The 17602-nt window shown below is 46.0% G+C and overlaps 1 protein-coding gene across 2 annotated transcripts in view; it reads right to left on the reverse strand.

Moving 5' to 3' along the window:
- Positions 1-17602, reverse strand: part of EVC2 (EvC ciliary complex subunit 2) — a 128499-nt gene that overhangs the window by 9494 nt on the left and 101403 nt on the right. For both annotated transcript variants that reach the window (XM_088020882.1, XM_088020881.1), the window contains exons 17-18: positions 8652-8879; positions 715-929 (exon numbers count right to left, since the gene is read on the reverse strand). In XM_088020882.1, coding sequence (XP_087877008.1) covers positions 715-929; positions 8652-8879 — 443 coding nt within the window. The remainder of the gene's footprint in view (positions 1-714; positions 930-8651; positions 8880-17602) is intronic.

A 17602-nucleotide genomic window follows, 5' to 3' on the forward strand; every position in this document is an offset into this window, starting at 1 on the left:
ACTGAGTCTCTTTGCTGCTAATTAGTTTGTGCACGTGTGTTTTCTTTTTTTTGCACGTGTTTTCAAAAACAGAATCACACCACGTCTCTCGTTTGCACCCCGTCCTTTCCACATCAACGTTATATTCACAGTGGAAAACTACGGAGTCATTAAAAGTATGTTTTCTAAGAGTTCTTAATGCCCTGGGCAAAGGATAATTGTCTGTTAATTAAGGAAGAATGCAAAGAACAGCCCTAACAAAAGATGGGGGCTCTGTCTGTTTTATAATTTTACAAAAGCAGGATATGGACTATTGTGTTCACAGTGAGATCTGAGTTAAGGTCTGTATTCACTGCATCACACTGGTGTTTGGACAAAGCGCTATGATTATGTACGATGTTACCACTGGGGAAGGCGGGATGAAGGGCACATGGACCTTCCCTGCACTATTTTTGCAATTTCTTGTGAGTCTACAACTGTTTAAAAATAAAAAGCTTAAAAAATATGTTAAGTGAAAACCTCCATGATCTTACAAAGAAAATAAACCAAAGTATAGTTAGATGTCAGGGAAGAAGTGCGCTCCTAAGTCAGCAGCTGGTGTCTGAGCACTGGGAGGAAGCCTCAGACAATAGCGTGACAGCCGGGGCCCACGTCCAGCTGAGCGGAGAGGCCAGGGGCCCCCAGGCCTGCAGAGGACCCATACCACACGGCGCCACCACCGGGCACTGGGCTCACCTCTGCTGGTGGCGCTCCAGTAATTTCCGGCCCTGGCTCAGGGCCTGCTGCAGGACAGCGGAGACCTGCCTTCCAGAATCTGCATCCTCAGGCTCACCCAGAAGCCCGGGTCCATCCCCGGCCCACTGCTGCCAACTTGCCAGAGCCCGCTGTAGCTGGACTCCCTCCTGGTGTGCCAGCTTGTCTTCCAGCTTCCTCTCCAGCTCTTGGAGCTCCTGTGCACAGAAGGCGAGGGGTCCACAGATTAAATCAGACCTCCTGGGCCTGGCATGATCTGCTCCTGCCCGCCTCCCCTGTCCAGCTGTGCCAAATAGTGCAAGGAGGCCACACCGTGACCTCTCACGCCTCCCTGCCTTCGCATACGCGGCTCCCACCACCTGCAGGGCCCTCCTCTGTTTGCCTGGCCACTCCCGAGTCTCCTTTTGAGCCCTGGCTCAAGAACTTCCTCAGGGAACGGCCCCTCAGGCCTAGGATGGCGCAGACTCCCTCTCTGAAGGCACCCACTCACCCTCCCCTGTATGTGCCCATCACAGACTGAATGTCTGTGGCCCCTCATAATTCCTATGTTGAGGCCTTCATCCCCCGCAGGATGGGATTTGGGAGTGGGGCTTTGGGGAGGCGGGGTTGAGTTTAGATGAGGTCATGAAGGTGGGGCCCCATGATGGGATTAGTGTCCTTCTAAGACGTGGAAGAGAGAGACCAGGGCCCCCACTCTCTGCCAGGTGAGGACTCAATAAGAAAGTGGCTGTCTGCAGGCCAAGAAGAAAGCTCTCAGCAGCAACTGACTGCCGGTGCCTTGATCTTGGACTTCCAGCCTCCAGAACTAGGAGAGAACCGTCTGTTGTTTTAGCCCCCAGGCTATGGTGCTTTGTTCCAGAAGCCTGAGCCAACTCAGAAACTGCCCCATCTTTGTAGCTGCCTGATGTTCCTGTGCCTTTCTGTTAGAGTGTGAACTCCAGGGGGCAGGGCTGCATCTCCAGCTCGGTATCTGCCCCGCTCAGCACTGAGCCCGCCAGATGGCACCTGTCACTGATATACGTTAAGGCACCAGCACACATTCATCCATCTGGGCTGAAGCCTGTGCCAGAGCACAGCAACCACGGTTGACACTGATGGGACCCATAGCATGCTGGGCACCGTTCCTAGTGCTCACATATATTAATGTCATTGAGTCCTTATAACAACCCTAGGGAATACACACTCTTATTTTCCCCATTACAGAGGAGGAGATTAAGGCAAAAGAGTTAAAGTAGTTTGCTGTCTCATGCAGCTCTTAGGTGGCAGAGCCAGAATCTGAGCCAGGCCAGGTCACGCCAGGGTTTGTGTCCTTAACCATCATGCTATACTGCCTCTCATTGGCCAAGCAGAAGAAATCTGCATTCTTGGGCCAACAGAATCAGATAATCTGGCTATAAGAGGCTGTCCAGAATGCAGACATATTAAACCCATTACTCACCAGACAGGCCAGGGCTCTAAGTGGGAGCAGGGGGTGAAACTGCAGTTTAGTCCTAAGGGGCTTTGGATGGGCTCCTTAGAGGATGGTAGTCCATCATCTTCCTAAAATTAAGTGCAGAAGAGTCTGCCTTTCTGCCAAGGAGCCAAAGCTTACATCAAATTGTCAAAAGGGCCTCAAAGCCCCCCATGGCTCAGAAACACTGCTCAAGAACCAAGAGTGAAGACAAGGGGGCCAGAGAGGGAAACCAAGGCCATCGTGTGCTGAGCATTTGGGTTTTGCCCCCAGGGCCATGGAAGCCTTTGAACACTTCTGAGCGGGGCCTTCTAACACACGGACGTTTCTAATTACGACCATCCATCTTGTGGCAGCACCCCAAAGGTAAACATAACCAAACACAGAGCTTGCAAGAGCGCTAATGAGTTTCTGACAGCGTGTTCTGTCAGCACGCCCGGAGCCTAGTCGTGGACCACTCACTGATCTCAAACTGTCGCTGGCTGGCCCAGCCACTGCGTGGGGAAGGCAGGCTCGAACCCACAGCTGCCAGTGTCTCCAAAGCATGAGTAGAGCACAGAGAGCACATGTTTTTTCCAAGACCAGGTGAGTCCTGGCTGAGAACAGAAAATGAGGTGGGAATGTGTCCTGCAGGTTGTGGCTGCTGACAGCACATTTTCCCAGAGGCCAGCATGGCCCCCAGACTCCTTCCACACCCCGTGCGTCCACCTGCCACTTTGCACAAGTGGACTCCAAGGCCTGATTCTGGAACTCTCCTCACTGGAGTTTCACTGCTGAGGGCAGGGAGCCCGGGACCACAGCTCTCCTGTCCACCCCACTCCCCAATGGGGAGCCCAGGGCCCGGCTCGCAGAGGAAAGAACAGTCACAATCAGCATCATCGTCTTGATTACTCATAATCACAGCGTCGGCTAGCAGGTACTGCTAGACTTGATTCAGCACAAGGTAGAAATGTGTTATTATCCCATTCTATAGATATGGCAGTCGAGGCACAGAGAGTACCGGTCAAACTCCTGAAGTCACAGATCTGCATGAGAGCCTCAGTGAGGAGTGATTTCAGGTTTCTCTGATTCTGGGCCCCATCCCTCAGCTCTGCTGTCTCTGGTAAGCACTCTGTAGGTACAGGTTGAATGAATGGTTAGATGGATAGATAATGAGATGATAGCCTGGCAGAGAGCTCCAGGCCTTTTACTGGGCAAAAGGGATCAGGGGTGAATGAGACACGGCCCCTGGCCTGTGGGAACTCAGAGTCTAGCGTGGACGACAGCCTTACGGTCATAGTGATAGTAACAGCCATCACCTGCTATCGCAGAGATTCGGGAGGGAAGGTGTGTGAGCACAAACCTGAAAGAGACCACCTCTGCCCGAGGGGACTCCTGGATGGCTTCACAGAGGAGGCAACATTTGGCTTGTCTTAAAATACGGATATGAGCTTGCAAAGGGGTGAAGGAGAAGCGAGGCAGAGGTAGTTCAGAGGAATGGAGGCCTGAACGTCACTCAAGGGTGCAGGAGCAGCGAGAAGGTCTGGGGGTTGAAATGCGGGGTCCCTCTGAGAGTAGTGAAGGAGAGCGTTTTAAATAATCCAGAGTTGAGGGTGGGGCTGTCAAAGATCGTTTCTGTTTTTCAGAGAGACTCCTCGGGCTGCAGTGTAGAGGGGGCCAGAGCAGGCAGAGGGAGGTAGGCGGAAACTGATGTGAGGGCAGGAGCCAGGCTTTGCAGAAGGCATAGGCTCTGCTTTCCAGCGGCGGGAGCTCGGGGCACTGCCGTAACCTTCCTGAGCCTCCCTCCTTCATCTGTAGAACGGGTATCAAAGCATCATGGGCTTGACAGAAGGTTCAAACGCTTCCCACGATGCTTTGGACCTAATGAGAGCCCGATTCAAGGAAGTAACTTACCATTAGTGTTATTTTTCTTTTTCACATCTAGATTCGTCAGCAGCAAAGCTGGGCCAGCAAAAGTCAGAAGTGAGAACAAAAGTTCAGGAAGAATCCACAGACTGGGTGACTAGCAACAAGTGGGAAGTAAGCCAGAGGAAGAACAGAGGAAGACACTGGGTTCAGGCCTGGAAGAGTGGGTCTACAGGGCGGATACCGTGGGTATAGTCGGTCCCAGGTCCCTTTATCCATTATAAGGAAGTCCATCCTCCATAGCTTTGCCCATCACGCTGCATGGCTCCATGATTTAGTTATGCCTTGCCCACGTTCCCATTTCACAAGAGGAGTCTAAATCTTTCATCCAAGGAGGTGCGCTCGATATGGTTTTCTCTCGAGCCATTTCTTCCAGAGCATTTCATTTCATGCTTTTTTAATTCCCCTAAATGTCTAACAGCTTAAAAGCCCATTCACAATGGGAAAGCGGTTTTCACAGAATGATCAAACTGCGGAATGAAAGTCTAGAATCTCGAGCCAAACCATAGGTTTGTCTTCCCTCCGAATGCAAATCGAGAAAACACTAGCTCCACCAACTCAATACTACATCATGTGACTTTGAGCAGTGTCTCCCAGTTCAGGTCACAGAACTCTTCTAAACACAGTCAAGAATAAGGAAGCTTTGATGTTACTCCAAAAGGCTATGAGATAAAACTGCAAATGGAAGCATCATACCACCCAATGACGACAGAAATCAGGGCAGTCTCAAGTACAAAGAGCCACGAGGTATCTCAGGGCTGAGCTGAGGGGGTTGCCCAGGGCCCTCGAGGGGCAGCAGGTAAACTGTGAGCTGGACACCACCAGCTCCTAGTGTCGCCTCTGCCCCTAATTGCTACACAACCTTGACCTGCCCCTCCTGTCCTTCACCTATAATTCGGGGCCAGCCCACCCCCACGCCCATCACCTCTCACTCACACTTGCTGTGGACTTCGGGTAAATACCCAGTGCAGGTTTCCTCCTGTCATTAATTTGCTGAGAAATTTTCATCTTGGGTGGGTGTTGAATTCGATAAAATACTTGATTGGTTATACTGAAATGATCACACAGAGTTTTTTCTTTTCTCCTTTAATCCATTAACCTGGTGAACTTTGTAAATGGATACTTTAAAGTTAAACCAACCTTATTTTCCTGGGAAAACCTCAACCTGGCTGTGCTGTACTTTTTAGTAATTACTAAACTAACTAAATTAACTAATTTAGTTAGTAATGTACTAATTATTTTATGGATGGCCAAGTTATGTTAGTAATACAGTGAACATCTATGCTCACAAGAGAGGGTGAACTGTAATTGTTCTTCCTCATACAACTTACATCTGGTTTGGGTCAGGGTGCGCTGAGCTTCATAAAATGAGGAATAGTCCTTAGTTTTCTAACATCAGGAATAATTTGTAGATGAGACTGCAAAAATCTGTTGGAGCTCACCTGTAAAACTATTGGGGTGCGTGCTTTTTTGTGTGTGTCAGAAGATTTCTTGACTGCTGAGTCAATTTCTTTCATGGTAATAAGACTATGTACAGACTTTTTCTACTTGAGTCAATTTTGATGAATTTTCTAGAAAGTTTTCCATTTCCTTTCAGTTTTCAAATTCATCTACACAAAGTGGTTCATAGAGTTTTATTTTGTAAGACTCTACTGCATGTATAATTATGTTGCTTTTTATTATTTACTGGTCCCTTATCTCTATTTCATATGGTCACTCATGTCAGAGTTTTGTGTATTTTATTAGCCTTTTTTTTTTTTTTTTCAGAAGATTCGACTTTTCACTTTACTGATCTTTTCTATCATGGTTTTGTTTGGTTGGGTTTTGGTAGTCTTTTTCTTATTTTATTTATGTGATCTTCCTTCCTTCTTTCTACAGACATATTTGTCATTGTTCCCCTCTAGCTTTTTATATGATCTTAATTGTAAGCCTTTCTTCTTTAATGTAAGTTTAGGGCATTAATTTCCCTTAGAGCTAAAAAATGACTTTAGCAAAATCCCACACATTTTAATATGTTGTATTTACATTATTTTGATGTTCTACATTTTAAAAAATTTCCATTATCATTTCTTTGACCAATGAATTATTCCAGAGTAAGTTTTAAAACTTTCAAAGTGTGGACTTTGAGTACTAATCTTTTCTTAGATGGATTCAAGCTTAATTGTTCTTTTTCAAAAAGGTGGTCAAATAATATTGTATAACTTAATTGTTTGTAACTGTTCCAATGTGTGCTGAAGAAGAATATGTATTTGTTAATTGCTGGCTATAAAATTCTGTGGGCAGACATTAAAGACAGGTTGACTAATGGGTTAATTAGTCCATCAGAATCTTTAAATGCGTCTCATCTGATCAACCACAGAAAGAGGGGTGTGCTAAAATCCCCCACTACTGTGACAGATTTATCAACTTCTCCCTGCTGTTTTGTCAAGTTTTCTTTCATTATTTTGGGTAGTTTATTACATACATGCAAGTTTAGAATCGCTCTGCTCTCCATATGAATGAAAATTTTAAAGTCATTTCAGTACTACCTTTGATTTTTAAAATGATTTCATAAATCATTATTTTATATTCTATACTGATGATCTGAGCACCTAACATCTTTAGGGATTTTAATCTGTTGGGGTTTTTGTTTGTTTCTCCTATATATATATGTCATCTTGTCTTGCTCATGTGTTTGGGGACTTCTAATTTTAATTGAGAACTCATATTTGGGTGAAATTAATCTGTGAAAATCCTGAGTTGCCCAGATTGAGAATATTTTTCTCTGGAGATGATCTGCTTTAGCTTTGGCCATGCACTGGAGTAGTCATCCGTCCTAGAACCATTTTAATTTAATTTATCGCCTTGAGAGATTTCCTGACAGGAGAGCTAAAGTATTTTGGGATTCCTTCCTCATACCAACAGAAGCCTTTGACTAGAAATTCTCAGGGGAGGGACGCCTGGGTGGCTCAGTCGGTTAAACATCTGCCTTCGACTCAGGTCGTGATCCCAGGGTCTTGGGATCGAGTCCCGCATTGGGCTCCCTGCTCAGTGGGGAGCCTGCTTCTCCCTCTCCCTCTGCTTGCCGCTCCCCCGGCTTGTGTTCTCTCTCTCTCTCTGACAAATAAATAAATAAAATCTTAAAAAAAAAAAAAAAACAAATTCACAGGGTAAACTCCCCTCCCCCCTCTCCGCTCCCCCCAGCCCTCTGGAGCAGGACCAGAAAAAGACAGATTTCCCTGTCAAAGGTGGCTCCTTTGACAGCAGGTGGCTTTCTCCTCTCACCCCTCACTGAGTGTTCTACTTCTTCAGGACACCCCCAGTCTCATCTTCTATTCCCTCAAATGAACCCCAAATCCCTGGGTTGCAGATTTCAGTCTTTGCCCCAGGATCTGAGCCTCTGGATTTGCTCTCCCCGGGATATCCCTGGCCTTCAGGGATTTTCTACATTCTCTTGTGAACTCACAAAGCATTAAGATGTAGGTTTATTTTTATTTATCCAGCATCTGAATGTTTTGTGGGAAACACCAACGTTTCCAATTCTTTCTATCCTTAAAAACATTTGACATAATGCAGGGTGCAAAATGTTTATGGGAAAAACAGTTCAGGACTCTTCAGAACCTCATGTTATTTATGACTTTTAAAAAAGGAATGATGGCAACCCCCACTGGCAAGATCAACGGGGATAGTCCATGAAGATGACCTAGTGAGTTGAAGTCAGAAACAGACTGCACTCCGCTCCTGGCATTTATTAGCCACATGGACTTTACAAAGAACTTGACTGACCACCTGCCCGAATCTCAATTTCTCTACCTGAGAACTGAACATCATAGCAGGACCCACTTCAACAACCCAGCTCGATAATTAAGTAATATCATGTGTGACAGAGAGCATAAAGGTAGAGCAGCAGAAGATTGCTACTTATAATCCTTCGTGCTTAAAGGGGCATTTCGAGATGTGTGATTAAGAATAATTAATGCTTACCCAAGAGTGTGTCCATTCACAGCCTGTTCATGCTTGGCTGCACGTACTTGGCACCCAGTAAGCATGGGTTCCTTTTCCTCTCTAGAGGAATTATAATAACATATGAAGTTCTAAAATCAACTCATCAAGGACCTAAGCTTAGTCCTCAAAACAGTTGATTCTGTAGCTTCCGGTTCATGATTATACCTCTCACACCTTGAAAAAAAATGCAGCATGTAGGAATAATGGTAATAAGTGTAATTATAAAAATAAACAACAATCCAGTATTTCATCGCATCTAAGGTGCCAGTAACTGAAAGCCATGCTGTTTTTACAGCTCTACGGATGACCATCCTGGTGTTCCTGATGTAAGATGTGCCCCGTCTCGGGAATGCTAAAAATGTTAAAACTCAAAAGGTTTGCTTCTTGGGGGCAATGAAATCGAGCTGGCTTGAGCTGTAAGTAACCTCCCTTAGTCCTCCCTGTGACCCTGCAGTGTAGACAGGGCAGGCGAGCACCCACTTGACAGAGAGGGAGCCAGGAGAGCTCACGAGGATGAACCCACGAGCCCACAGATGTGGCGCAGGCTCCATCCCTCTTCCTTCCCAAGCCCCGCACTCACCGGGCTGTGTGACCCCAGGATCTGCTCGCAGGCCAACTTTGTCAGGGTCTCGGACTCGCTCAGCTCCTCCAGGAGCAGGTCCTGGATGCTCAGGAGGGCGGTGTACGCCCACAGGGTCGTGGCCATACTGGCCGCCTTCTGGAACTGCAGGGAGACAAGGGACTCTGCAAAGCGCGTCTCCTGGGCCTCCAGCTGCTGCACGCGTTCCCGGAGCAGTTCTGCGCGGACCTGGGGAGGGCAGGCCAGAAGCCAGGCTGGTAAGTGGGGGGAGGGTGGCAGGGAGAGAGGTCGGAACAACTACACCCTGCTAGGCTTTGCTGTGGCGGTCACTCTCTCAGGACTCGGGAAGTCCTCAAATACTCACAAAGAAGTGTGCTGGAAACCGCAGGGAGTCACTTAGGACCACCCAAAGGGCATCTCTGGGTTTCTGGAGTCTGGTGTTCACTTCATACTTATCACTCTCGAAGATAACAGGCAATTCTGTGGCGACCCAGTGGGAAATCCCTCAAGGTTCCCCATCTGGAGGATGAAAGTTCAACCTTTCTAACACAGGCTCCGATCCCAGCGGAGGCTGGCCTGCAAAGTCTGGTCTGTTCCTCTGCCACCCCCACCCGCACCCCTGGGACTCCACCCTTCCGGGCCACTCTGGGCCGGCCGACTCGCCATGCTCGTGTGCCTGCTGTCAGGGCTCCCCACTGTGGTTGAAATGCCCGGCATCCCCGTCTTCCTGAAGACCTCCTGCTTGCCCTTCAGGTCCCTGGTTCCAACTACTCTCTTTGAAGTGTCCTTACTGGGCACGTGTTTGTCACTCTCTTCTCCGTCCGTCCTACGTCCCACGCTCTTCTCCTGGGCTGGCCTTCACCACACTGTTGACCCTGCCAGGCCACAAGCCCTTCCGGGGAAAGGCCCCACACCCAAGGCTCTGCAAATTCCAGAGGAGGGAATCCGTCCACTCCCCTCGGTCACACAACCACGCAGTTCATTCTGTCATCTGTGTGTTTGCTCTGTGATCACCACCTCTTATACTTTCTCCAGAAAAGTTGCCACATGAACAATGGGGTCTAATCCTTCTCGAGATGCCACCACCTGAGCCCCTAAAGGCAGGTCCCTGTAACTGTGCACCCCCTCCCCTCATGGGGAGCTCAATAAACCACAAGCCAAAGAGCAGCCTGCTCAAGCACATATCCTGGGGAAGGCTTTCATTTAATCTTTGGAAGTGTGTGGAATTTCGATCACAAAACCAAAGGTAAAAGCAACCCAAGTGTCCACTGACAGAGGAATGGATAGACACCATGTGGTCTATCCGGCAATGGAATATTATGCAGCCTTCCAACAGGGGAGGTTCTGACACCTGCTACCACACGGACGAAACTAGAGGCCACGATGCTCTAAGTGAAATAAGCCGGTCACAGAAGGACAGACACTGCAGGATTCCACTTACGTAAGGTACCTAGCGCAGTCAGATGCATAGACAGCAAGCAGACGGTGGGTGCTGGGGGCTGGGGGCCGCAGACGTGGGGAGTGAGTGTTTCATGGGGACAGAGCTTCGGTTTCGGAAGATGCAAGTTCTGGAGATGCGGTGGGGGTAGTTGCCTCACAGCGTGAATATTCTTCACGCACCGTACCATATACACAAAAGCAGTGAAGACAGTAAATGTCACCTTATATATATTTTACCCCAATAAAAAATATTGAAAAAGTTTGTAGAATTTTATTTTCTGCCATGTAACCTATTTTTATTTTTTTAAGATTTTTATTTATTTATTTGAGACAGAAAGACAGAGAGAGAGAGAGCATGCACAAGGAAGGGCAGAGGGAGAAGCGGGCTTTCCGCTGAGCAGGGAGCCCGATGCAGGACTCGATCCCAGGACCCCGGGATCATGACCTGAGCCAAAGGCAGACGCTTAACTGACTGAGGCCACCAGGCGCCCCATGTAACCTATTTTTAATCCCATGTTTATCGTCAGAGGTTTGGAAGGGGCTGATATACGGAAGAATATTTACATGAAGTGGAGGCTGGCAAAGGACGACGACCCTGTGTCTCCCAAGGCAGCACGGCCTTCCTGTGCCCGTCTGTGTGTCCCTCGGAGAAGTGCAAGTCCCAGTTTGAAAAGCTCAGATTTCGTCTCTACAACCTGACCTTCAGGAAAAACTCCGGTGGGGGGAAGAAGGAAGAAGTGCCCCAAAGAAACACACAGATGGCTTGTCAGCTGGGGAAGAAAATTCTGTTGGGGGCAGGGGGGGAAGGGGGCCAAGCACTTTTTGGAGAGGCAGTGCCTTCAACAAGCTTCAGAGAACACAGAAGAGCACCAAATGGCATGTAGGGCCTGCAAAGACACACGGTAGGGGTACCTGCATATTCGGTTCATGGAAAAGCCCACAGACATCAGGGGCCAGAGGCAACAATGCAGAGAGCTTTGGCAGAGGACAGCTGCTTTGGGAGATGGGCTCTCATTACCCTGCTTGAACAGGAACAAGAAGCCTTGTTCTCAAAAGGATGCTCTTAGACCCCAATCTTTCCCTAGCTTGGAGAACCAGGTGACAGCCCCCTGCCCGCTGATGGGTTTCCATGGTAACTGCGGATCACATCTGGGCCTCCCGGGTGGGCCTCGTGGAAGGGCGGGCAGCCATCCTCAGTCTGAGGCATCCACACTGCTCCAACGGTGGCCCCACGTCCTTCCAAAACTGGGCGAAGCCTTGTGGGACCCCAAGAGCAGTATCTGATGGCCCCCTCACGGGGATGTGGGGACGCAAGTCTCTAAAGCACTTCCCAGATCCTAGCAGTCTTCCTGCAAACACCCTTTGCGCACAGCTGCTTTCTTACCCCGAGGTTACAAACAAAGTATATATATGCTTCATTCACCAATCCAAAAAATAATCAATGGGCACCAAATATGTATAATATACAGGAACGTGTGATGCCCCGAGGGGATGGGGCGGGGGTAGAGAAGAGGCACAGATGCATGAGACGTGGATCTGACCCTGAAGGAGCTCATCACTGAGGACCGAAGTAGGCTCTGACTCTGTCATGTACTAGCTCGTGACCTTGGGCAAGGTCACTGAGCTGCCGATGACTGTAGTTTCTCAACTGTAAAATGGGAATAATACCTCCTAACACACAGGATTTTACAAAAAGCTTTACTGAGGTATAGTTAATTGCCATACAAGACCTGCACGTATTTGAAGACTACCAACTGGTAAGGTGTAACATTTTTGCCCACCCTAAGGCAACAGGAAGGGCCACAGCAAACCTCGGTAGAGTCCCTCAAGAGGAAGAACACGAGTGACAGGCAGGTGGCCAAGAGAGGGATGAGCGGTCCCCTTATCATGCATCTGCCATGAGCTCAGATTTCCACATCACTTCCAGGGCGGTCTCCACCCTCCCCACCGCTGCATGGGTGGTGGCCCAGATACTCTGCAAAGCTGAGCCCCCTGCAGGGATGCGGGGCAGAGCAAGGTGACTATGAGGGGATCTCGAGTTTCATTTCTGCAAATTCACACCTAAAACATGGGGGGCAAGCAGAAAGCTTTTCCTATGTACTGTAAGAATCACGTGGACAGTGAAATTAAGATAAGAAAGTTTCCCCCAAATCCTTTCCTCTTCTTTGGAAAGTTTAACTTGTTAATTCCAGCACAATAAGAATGTGCCTCTAGCGAGGGCTTCCATCCTTGTCTAGAAAGAGCCCTGGGAAAGGGTACAGATTTGCATTTTTGTGACAGGCTTCGTTAAATATTCAAGCTATCTAAAGTAATAAAAATTCATTTTCAAAATAATATGCTGCTAAATACTCTTCTTTTAAATGGGAAGTTTCCAACCACTGCCTTACTCCTCTCTCTGACTCGCTTCCCAGTGCATTTCAAAAAATGTGGTTTCTTCTAGGTTCAGTGACGTCCTTTAAATGCAAATTAAAATCAACCTCTGTCAGCCAGCAGAGAATTACTGGCACTGAAGGAGTTCAAGACACCACAGCCTCCCTGCCCAGGTTTGGGAACAAATAGAAGCATGGGTGAGCCAGACAGAGGCCAAACGTCAGCTTTAACAGTGATGAGATCTACATTGGAGAACGCAGCCTGGGCGGCGTGGAGTGGGTGTCCAGATGACTACACACTCCCCCAGGCCACCGAGTGCAGCCCATGGTGGACAGAGAATAGGGGCCTCCTGGAGGCTGCCTGGCTTTGGAGGAGAGCTGAGGGAGCCGCACCGAGCATGCCCAGTGCCCTCTTTAATCCCACCAGTCAGATAACGCCCTCCTCAGAAAAAAGTAAGCAAGGCATGGAGAGGAGCCAGGAGATCGCTAGCCAAGTCGCACATGGAGAGAGAGTGGTCACATCAAGAATCTCACGTCCAAAGGCTGGGAGGAGCGGACTGATGAAATGCTCTTTACTAGGAGCATGCCCTTGTATCCTCGTGGCTGGTCCCGGGACACCCAGATCAGTTTCACCCATGCTTTGCAGGATGGGTTCAAACTTGAAGGCTCACACGTATATATTTTTAAGAAATCTGAAGGGTGCGGTAATAATAGGCAAAATAGGCCTGTCTCATACTTATAGAAAAGGTCATTTGGTTTATCTTTTCAATAAACTAGAATATTATAAAAAAAAAATTGAAGGCTCTCTCCTCCATCTTGTATCAGGAAGGGAGTAGACTCAATAAATGGGTATTAATATTTACTAAATGAAATACCACACTGCTAAATAAACATTATTAGTGCTTACATTTAGAGATAGGAAAACTGATTTCTATGATGGGAAAGATACTACCACCCACCCCATCAGCTAGATAATCACAGTGCAAAAATCTCAAACAAGTCAAGGGTACTGCCTTAAACTAGTCAGCATAGTTTTGTTTGGTTGGTTTATGGTTGCTCTGTTATCTCTTACAAATAACATTGCCATTTAACTAGCTGTGTGACCTCAACAGCTTGCTTAACCTCTCTAAGTCTCCGTTTTGACTGTGGAAAAGATATAATAAAAGGACAGGGGATAATGCCCCCTATAGTTTCTGATACCTAATGAGACTCTAATAAATAGTAACTGCCATATTATGCCATTATTATTTTTATTATCATTATTATAATTAGTTAAATAGAGTCTCTGGGGATGCAGGAAAAATATGAAAATAATGGTTTGTAATATTGGGGGTCTTCTTTCCTCCTTTAAAAAAGCTTCCTCACTTTTAATTATAAAAATACATGCACAGGGCGCCTGGGTGGTTCAGTAGGGTTAAGAGTCCAACTCGATTTCAGCTCAGGTCATGATCTCAGGGTCCTGGGATCGAGACCCACACTGCGCTCTGCACTAAGTGGGGAGTCTGCTTCTCCCTCTGCATCCCCGCCCCCAGCTCTCATGTTCTCTCTCTCTGAAAAGAAATACGTGCACAATGTAGAAAAATACTGACAACAGAGCTTCCTGGCAAAAGATGGTAGATTTGTAATGTATATCTACTGTTTTCTTTAAGGCAGAATGGAAAGGTGGGAAAAAATGAGAAAAGAGAAAATAGCCACAAAATATTGAAAGCTGGAAAGGAGATGACTGAATAGCAAAGGACTCAACAGATGCCCCAAAACTGAATTCTAAGCCAGAAACGGGGTTGGCAAAGAAGCAACACAATTTGTGCTGTGGGTTCCCGCTAAGCATCACAGAATGCAGGCACCACTGGAACTTGGAGGTAAAAGCTGAAGGTAAACAAAAGAAGAGGTGGAGCCTCTAGGATTTTTGCCACCCAACTCCCCCCAGTCACAACTGAAGATTTAATCTCCAAAAGAGTCTCTGAACTTGGAGAAACTAGGCTCCATATAAAACAGAGGACTCAAGTGACACTTCACATCCATACTTCTAAAATCTCAGTTTTCTTCCTCTACTTGGTTCCTGAAATGTGGGCAGCCAGTTCTTTACCATATAGGTAGGAGAATGGTCTTATCTTGGGACTCCAACCAGCCTTAAAGAAAGATCCTAACATTGGGGTTCCCCAAGTAAATGGCCTAGCCCAGTCACATCAGGGTGAAGGTCACAGTCCACAGGCCCTGCTTATAGGCTCAGAGACTCTAAGGAGCTTTTGAGTACTTTACTCTTAAATATGAGCAGACCAAGGATGACCACACACTGGGGAAAGCCTCTAATGAATACAGAGGTAACAACAAATATGCAGAATTAAAAAAAAAAAAAACACTTTAAAAAACAATGTTCTCAGAGTTACAAAAAATAAAAGAAGATAATTTCCTTAAGAAGAGAGCATTCAGAGAGGAAAAGAAGCTCTTCATAAATTAATAAATGAAACATAAATGAAAAATTCAATTAAAAGTTTGGAAGATAAAACTTAGGATACTCCCCAGAAAGTAAAACAAAACAAAACAGAACAAAAAACAAAGAAAAGGAAAATAATGCAAAGAAGAAAACAGATAGATAAGAGGTCCAACATCTGAATAATTAGAGATCCAGAAAAAGAGATAAGAGAAAAGAAGGGGAGTTCATAATCAATATAACTAAAGAAAAATTCCAAAACTGGTCAAACTACCCATCAACGATGGGAGCAAAATGAAAACATTTTCAGTCTTACAAAATTTCAAAATATTTAAATCTCCGACGTGCCCTTTCCTAAGAAACTAACATGTGTTTCATTAAAACAAGGAACAAATCAGGAAAGAGAAGGATGAAGGAATTTCATAGCATGACCCCAAGATGGCAGCTGTACGTAAGGTATAAATAACAACATCCAGATTGGGGCACAGCAGATGTACAGAGAGAACTCCTAAAGATTATGAAATTAATAGAAGGCATGACTTGTGTGGTGGTCCTGACAGGATATTTGGTCAAATGTCAGAAAGTGTATTGAATTACTGATAAGTACACAGAAAAGTAATCAAAAAGAAACCAAAGGGCAGCATTAACTCCAGGAAAAAACAAAAAGTTATACAGAAAAATGAATCTCAGTTTTATATGACTCAGATATGAACAATATTTAAATAATCATAGTAACAGAAATCTCAAATATACATCTAATATATTGAGGAAAACAGAAAACGCTGTTTCAACCTGTTGCAGGTTGAAAGAAGAAAGACAGCTAAATCATATTTCCATAAAGAAAGGTGAATAAATAATACCCAAAGTAAAGAAATCAAGAAATATCAAGACAAGCATGTTATTTGGTAATATGGAGGTAAATGCCAAAAGATCTAGCTAAAAAATTAGAAGTCATTGCCTCTGGAGATTTGAAAATGTATGTATGAATGGTTATAGGAGTTGCTCTTTTTTAGCACAAACCTTGTAGAATTATTTGACTCTAAAAGAATGCATGCCTAAGTTTTATAAAAATGAAGAGAAAACTTTAAAAAATGGATAATGTAACAAAAAGTTACTACATTCAAACCGTTAAAAGAGAACTGTGGTAACCTTCTGGTGTGTGAAAGGTAGAAGGAGGACAGATTAGAAAGGTAAGGCCTTGAATGCCACACTCAGGAATGTGGAATCTGTTTGGGGATGGTGGGAAGCTATGAAACTTCCCTTAGAACAAAGCTTCAGGAGACGACTTTGACAGATACTGCCTCAAGGGATAAAACAGGGGCAAGAGCAGGCATAAAGAGAACTATCTGGAGGCTTTCCCAGTCTTTCTGGATGGATAGATTTTTCTCTCCCTTTCCTAAAATGCCTTTCCTGTCAGTGCACCTTCTCTTCTAAGCTTTAGAAGAACCTGTGCCATCAGTATTTTCTCTTGTCACGTCATCGGAAAATGAGCACATTATTCTCATGTTTAAACTCTAGTCACTTCTGAAACGACAGAGTGTGGAGAGCTGTTCCTGACAGCAGTGCCAGCCACCTCTGTATAATTGCTGCGGCAGCTGCGGGAACACAATAGGATGCACGGTCGATTGCAGTGCAGGAGTTCCACTCCTGAATGAAGGGACTGCTAATGAACTGTGTATGCACGGCATGTCATGAAACCTGGAAACAGTGAATGAATAATGAATGGGTGAAGGGATATAGTGGCAGACATGCCACCCGGACAGAGGACAACATCATTAAAATAACACCAGAAATGATGGGTGAGTAGGAAATATGGTCATGTCATTTTCAAGTTCATATTTAAATGTTCCTAAAGAATATTTATGAGAATTTTATATATATTGTGTGCAAAAACAACAGCAGAGCACATCAAAGATTAGCTGAAACATTCCCTTCATTTCTGGATCCATCAACTCAGATCTGCTAATGTGACACAGGGATGGGCATCAAGAGGCCTGTGCTTTAGGCTCTACTCACCCACCTGCCAGCAATGTAACCTTGGACAAGTCTCTCCACCTTTCTGAGTGTCAATTTTCTCATCTGTGAAACAGAACGCTCATTATTGCTCCACATGTCTCACTACAGAGTACAAAAGGATATATGAAGAGGATCCAAGATCATTTGAAGTATCAAGGGATTGAAAAGAACATAAATGTCCATTAGTTGAGGGCTGGCTACATCATTTAAGGGTCACACATATCATGAAATATCATGCTGCTGTAAAAAGCCACGAGGAAACTCTTATGTAGTGACATGGAAGGTCTTCAAGTTTCAGTGTTAGGTAAAAAGCAGAGACAGGTGAGACAGAGAGAGAGAGAGAGAGCGCAGATGTAGACAGAAAGAACTATTTCTACTAGTTGGAAAATAAAAAAAATGAGTCCCATAATTTGTGCTGTGTATTTGTGCTTTGTGGATTGGCCTAGGCATTGGAGCAAGAGGAAGAGATACACTCCCAGTCCTGGGCAAGGCATTCAGCAGGTAAGACCCTGGCCAGGCACCATTTTGAGTGGCAGCCCTCCAGTCCTACAGATCTGATCAACTGTCCCAAGCTGGTGAGAGTCACCTGGAGGTCAGGGAAGAAGCCTGAATGTCCCTTCCTCAATCAGGCACCTGCCTCTGAGCAGCCCTCCTTGACTGCCCTCCAGGAGAGAATAGTAGGACTGACATAACTG

This window comes from Eumetopias jubatus, unplaced genomic scaffold (genome assembly GCF_037043125.1).
Source record: "Eumetopias jubatus isolate StellerSeaLion01/CBP00866 unplaced genomic scaffold, mEumJub1_p1.0 scaffold_2, whole genome shotgun sequence".
Lineage (NCBI taxonomy): Eukaryota > Metazoa > Chordata > Mammalia > Carnivora > Otariidae > Eumetopias > Eumetopias jubatus.